Here is a 6,000-nt window from a genome sequence, read left to right on the forward strand (position 1 = left end):
TGATTAAGTAAATCTGAACAGAACCGTAACATGACATTTCAGAAATCATTTGTGGATGCTGCCACAGGAAAAGCAGCAATTATCACAAAAAGACTTTATGAAATACCTGAGCAGATAAACAGCCCTTTCAATATCACTGAGGTCTTCATCAACTGTCAATCTTTCTATTTCTTCTGGTGTCTGTCAAGTGTAAAACACAAATTATGCACACAAACATCGGATCGGTCTTGCTTCCAGGGTCCCTATCTGAGTATGGACTAATGAAAAAGTTTCACAATTAAGTGTTGTCACTGAAAACTAATCAAGGGTCTGACGCCCTCAAACCTCAGACGTCTCTAACTGTTGGGTTTAGGTGGTGGAGTTTCGGGGGTTGGGGGCTTTTTTTTGTTTGTTTACTCTTCTAGCTTCTAGATTGAAGCCTGAGAATCACATTGTGGCTTCAGAACCTTGCTGAAATCAATTGTATGTATATATATAAAATATATACATACTTTTAGTCTCTAATATCTAAGACTGTTTCGCCAGCATTTCCATCCCAGGAAATGCTTAAAAGGGGAATGAAGACTGCAGCCGAGGGAGAATGAGAAAGACGAAATCTGGAGTGGGGGAGGGAAGGGAATAAACTCTGGGACTGGAAGGATATCAAAGATTCGAGATATTGCGGCAGGTGGGAGTGCAAAGAGCTATAACGGGGGGCGGAGGGGGTGGTGGTCGGTCACTAGTTTTGCCAGCAGTGAGGGCTGGAGCCTCTGGGAGGCTGGGAGGAAGATGACTCTGCGGGGTCGGGGAGCTAGCGGGAGGTGGGGGGCCTAGTGAAGGTTGACTCTCTTAAGGAGGTTGGGGAGCAGGGTCCCAGCTAGAGTCCTGGAGGGGCTGGAAGGTAAGGACACGTGACTCAGGATCGGCACAAAGGGTCGAGAGGGCTTTGAAGACCCGTAGCAGGACGGCTCTAGTATGGGTGCTAGTTGGGAGGTGAAGGGAGGCCCGGGCTGACTTGGGGACTGGGGGACCGGAGCTCGCTCTGATGGGGGTGGAGGGGGATGGGATCTGGGGTGTCTCTGGGAGAGGTAGGGGAAGAGTCGGGGCCGTGTAGACTGAGAAGTGGGACTGGGGCCTGAAGCCGGGCAGCAGCACCAGGGAGCCAAAGCGGGGGGAGGGGGAGCCCCAAGGAGAGGAGGCGGGATAAGCGGGCTGCAGCTGCGAGGGGCAGCTCCTGCAGGGTCGGGGTAAGAAGGACCGCAACCGAGGGGCTCCGGCTGTGCGAGAGGGACGGCGCGGGGAGGACGCCGGGCTGGCCCGAATGACAGGGGCTCGACCGGCCGTTCCTGGGGGGCGGGTTGGGGAAAGGGACCGGGGCGGGCTGGGCCGGGGGAATAGAAAACCGAGGGCGTTCGAGGGATCGCGGGCTGGTTCCGGATGCCCGTCCCTTGGGCCTGGGGGTCCAGGCTGGGAGAACCCGAGCCACGTCGAAGAAGGGGGCCCGAGAAGGGCCGGCGGCCGGGGACTGGAGGAGGACTGGGGGGCCAGCAGGACTCCGAGAGGGTCCCGGGCCGCCTCGGGGAGCGGACGGGCTGGGGTCGGGGTAGGGGCAAGCCGCCGGGCGCCCTGCGGGCAGTTCCTCCTCCCCGGGGCGCACCTTGAGGCTCCGGCGGACCGGCCTCTCGATGATGGTGAGCTCCTGCAGGTCCTCCATGTAGCCGAACAGACTGTTCTGACTGAACTCCATCGCGGCGGCGGGCGGCGGCGGATGCATGGACCGCCGGGCCCCCTAGCCGCCCGGGCCGGAGCGGCACCGGAATGCCGGACGCGCGCAGCCCCGCGGCCGCCCACCAGCAGGACTTTCTCCCGCTCTCGGCCGAAGGAGCCGGGCGAGAGGCGAGCAGGCGGCGGGAGAAGGAGCGCGACCGCCGAGGGGGTGGGGCAGCCAAGGTGAGGGGGCGGGGCAACCAAGTCTAGGGGGCGGGGCAGCCAAAGCGAGGGGGCGGGGTGAAACGCGCGGGTGGGCCTCGGGGGCGGGGCCTGGGTGGGTTGGGGTGCCCGCCTCAGCCCCGCCCCCTCCCGGGCGTCGCGTGCACGCGGGCCGGACGCAACTGCCGCGCAACGTCGCGGCGGCCCCCTACCGCTCTCGTCTCTCTGCTCTTCTCTCCCCTTGCCCCGCCCCCGACAGAGCAAGCCCTAAGCCGCGGCGCGTGCGCAGAGCCTCCCACTCCCTGCGGCCAGTGGAGGAGGAGTGGGGTCGGTAGCCGGGGGTGGAGATGCTGAACCAATAAGAGGCGAAACAAAGGAGAGGGAGGTGGGCTGGGATCTTGCTTAAGTTGCTAGAATTATCATGCGGTTATTCGTGGGACCGCCCACCCCAGCGCACGATCTGTGGACGCGAATATCTCCGTAACTCTGCTCTATCCCTGAGGGAGGGGTGTGTACCCAAAATAAGGAAATAGAACTTGGTGTGTGCGGGATTGATGGGGATGGGGTGCATGGGCATACAGTCCGGGAGGCGTTAGCATGTGGGAAAGGCAGCCGTCAGAAAAAGGATTCCTGGAGAGGAGACGCTTAAACTGGATCTTAAACAGGATTTTTCCAAGAAAAATAAGAGTAAGCCCATTTCGGATTGAAGCCTGGGTGTGTTTGGGTTGTAGGAAGTGCAGGCAGAGTAGAGCTTGAAGTGCGGGGAACCGAGTGCTTGGCAAGGTAGAGAGGTAGGTCCTTTATGCAAAAAAAGCCCAGGTCTGGGCAGCCACGCTGAGTTGCTTGCATTTGATTCTGTTAAGAGTAGGAAGCGATGGAAGGGGGATTGGGGCCATTTTTGGGACCTCAGCGACAAAAGTTTTGTTGATCATACTCTTCCCTCCTAAGAGTCAGCAACACCCAACTCTTTTTTATTTTATTATTTTCCACTCATTCCCTCTCCACCCTCCCGTTTCTCTACCCCCCATATGCATTCTCTCTCGTTTAAGATATGTCCCAGTACATGTATATGTCCTCGAAAGATACTGCTTTTAGTTTAAGTATCTATTTTTAATATACACGAATGGTACTGTGATAAGAGCTCATTCTGTTTCTTGTTTTTCCCCTCAACATGATGTCTTAAAGATCTGTCCGTGGGGCTGTGTATACCAGAGGTTCATTAATTCTGACCACTGAAAGTATTTGATTTGTGCGTCTAGCACATTTTACTTACCAGTTCATTAATCAATGAACACTTAGGTTGTCAGCAGTTCCTTGTTATCACAGACAGTGCTGGAATGGGTATTACACGTGTCTCTTATGGACCATAAGAGAGAAATGGAGTTGCTAGATCATGGAGTCTACACTGCTTGGTTTCACTCTGCCATGGTACTCTCCACAATGGCTTTGCCAGTTTGCACTGCCACCAATGGCACATGAAGATAGGAAGGTTCCTGTTTCTCCACTTTATACGCTAACATATGTCCCAATTTCTATTAATCTGACATTGGTAAAGTAGTATCACATTTTAATTTTCATGATTAGTGATAACCATTTTTCCATATGCTTAAGAGCCATAGAGATGTTTTTCCTTCCATGAACTACCTGCTACATCTTTTGCCTATTTTTCTGCTAAATTTCCTATTATTTTTCTGAGTGAATTTTAAAAGTTTCTTACATATTCTAAATATTAATCCCTTGTCAGCCTTGGACACTGCCAGTATCTCCCAATCTTTCTTGCATCCTTTTAACTTGGTCTTTGCTATCCTATAGTGTAGGGGAAATCCTTAATTTTGATGTAGCCAAATGCATCCAATTTCAGCCTTGTGAAGAGTGCTTTTGGGGTCTTGTTTAAAGATCTTTTCCTATGCGAGGCTGCAAAATATTCTCCTACATTTTTCCCTATTTTGCTTCATACTTTTACCTGTCACATGTCTTAACTCATCTGAAGTTCACCTCGCATGTACTGCAAATAGGAATACAATATTATTTTCTGTGCGTGCTGAGCCAGTTTTCCCAGCAGTACCCACCAAACAATCCATCTTTTCCCCACCAAGATGTGACGGCATCTGTGTTGTAAGCCAAGTCTCCATAGACACCTGTCTCTGTTTCTGGGCTCTCATTGCTCTTCTGTTGATCTAGATCTGTTCCTGTACAAGTGCTACACGGATTTTATTGCTATGACTTTGTTGTATATCCTAATATCTGGTAGAGTGAATCCTCCCACTCTTCACCCTTTTTCTTTGTTTTTTTTCGATATTGCCTTGAAGGTCAAAGCAAAAAACGGTCAGGCGTTACCCCAAAGCTGAAAGTCAGGTTTTCTGATACCTACTCCACTAAGGAGAATTCAAGGGAAAATGAAAAGGGGTGCATCTTGATGGGATCAGGATGGAGAAGAAGCAAAGACATGGTGGAGGTGGTTTTCCTTAGCAAGTACCTTGCAGCCTCCCTCTTCTGTCAGTTTCTGAAATTTTCTTCCTTTTCCCCTTGATTTGTAGCTGCTGCTAAATAACACTTGTACGCTTTACCCTGTCTCAGCTAAGAAGTGTTAGCTCATATTTGAATTTTGTAACAGCATCCTCTGAGACTTGATGACATTCTTAATGAACAATTGATTAACTACACAGACACAGCTTTCATGGGCATGAGGTTGGTGAAGGGCACATAGTCCATTTGAACAGTTGTGCCTGCTATAGTTACCACACTGTGGTGGAAATAGCCCACCTTGCCAGGAAACCTGAGTCCCAGTCCTGGCTCTGCCAGTGACATGCAGTGGAGTGACTCGTGGAGCCCTGTTTTCCTTATCTGAACTGCTTTGTTACAGCTTGTCTCAATGTGTCCTCAAAGCAGCCCCGTGAAATGCAGAAGAGATGCACCACTTTTCCAATTTTATAGATAAAGAAACTGAGGCTCAAAGAAGTTATGTGACTTAGGCTTGAGCAGCTAAGGGAAGCTAGATTTATGTATTTAGTTTGTTCATTGAACAGTAGCATGGTGGTTGGGTGCATGGACTTAGGATCCCAACTGCCTGGGTTCGAGTCCTGGCTCTGCCATTTCCTATCGTAGGAAAGGTACTTAATCACTTTGTCCCTCACTTTACTCATCTTTAAGATAGAAATAATAGTACTGGCCTTAGCATAAAGTCATGTAAGTATTAAATGAGGTAATATGCATACAATGCTTAGAGATATTCCTGGTACACAGCAAGCATTCCGTGCTTGCTATTATTATTATTATTATTACGACCAGACCAGTGTTTCCCTGTACCCAGGTTCAGAAAAGATTAAATAAATTGTGCTGAATCGGTTGATTATTGTGGGAAGCAGAATAATGCTCTCCCAAAGATGTCCATATCCTAATCCTCTGAATGTGTGACTGTGTTACCTTATGTGGCAAAAGGGACTTTAAGGATGTGACTAGTTTAAGGATTTTGAGGTGGGAAGATTATCTTGGATGATCCAGATGGGCCTAGTGTAATCATAAGGGTCCTTATGAGTAAAAGAGGGAGGCAGAAGGGTCAGTGTCAGAGGGATTTGATGCAGGAGAATCTTGACCGGCCATTGCTGGCTTTGAAGATGGAAGAGGGCTCAAGGGGACAACTTCTAGAAGTTGGAAAAAGGGAAAAAAAAACTTCTCCTAGAGCCTCCAGATGGGAATGCAGTGCAGCCCCTGCTGACACCTTGATTTTAGCCCAGTGAAACCCAGTTCTAAGTTCCAGAGCTGTAAGATAATAAATTTGTGTTTTTCAAGCCACTAGATTGGTGGTAATTTGTTACAAGAGCAGTAGGAAACTAATGTAATTATAATGCAATAATGAGAAAAATATTTAAATTAGATTTCTACCTCAGACCATAGACAAAATCAATTTCAGGTGAATAAAAAAAACTAAAGACGAATCTTTCAAACTTTTGGAAGAAAATACAGAATAGTTTTATGACATCAGAATAAGGAGAGTGTTCTTATACAAAACAAAAAGCACATACTATAAAAGTGATAAATGTAACTGTCTTAAAATTAAGAACTCGTGTTCATCAAAAGACACAAAGACAGTAA

At 49.1% G+C, this 6,000-nt stretch overlaps 1 protein-coding gene across 1 annotated transcript in view; it reads right to left on the reverse strand.

Annotated features, from left to right (window-relative positions):
* Window positions 1–1,753, reverse strand: part of PPP4R4 (protein phosphatase 4 regulatory subunit 4) — a 122,094-nt gene extending 120,341 nt beyond the window's left edge. The window contains exons 1-2 of the mRNA XM_060097917.1: window positions 1,637–1,753; window positions 107–180 (exon numbers count right to left, since the gene is read on the reverse strand). Of these exons, the coding sequence (XP_059953900.1) occupies window positions 107–180; window positions 1,637–1,753 (191 nt within the window). The remainder of the gene's footprint in view (window positions 1–106; window positions 181–1,636) is intronic.
* Between the last annotated feature and the right edge of the window lie 4,247 nt (window positions 1,754–6,000).

Source organism: Mesoplodon densirostris, chromosome 4, assembly GCF_025265405.1.
Source record: "Mesoplodon densirostris isolate mMesDen1 chromosome 4, mMesDen1 primary haplotype, whole genome shotgun sequence".
Lineage (NCBI taxonomy): Eukaryota > Metazoa > Chordata > Mammalia > Artiodactyla > Ziphiidae > Mesoplodon > Mesoplodon densirostris.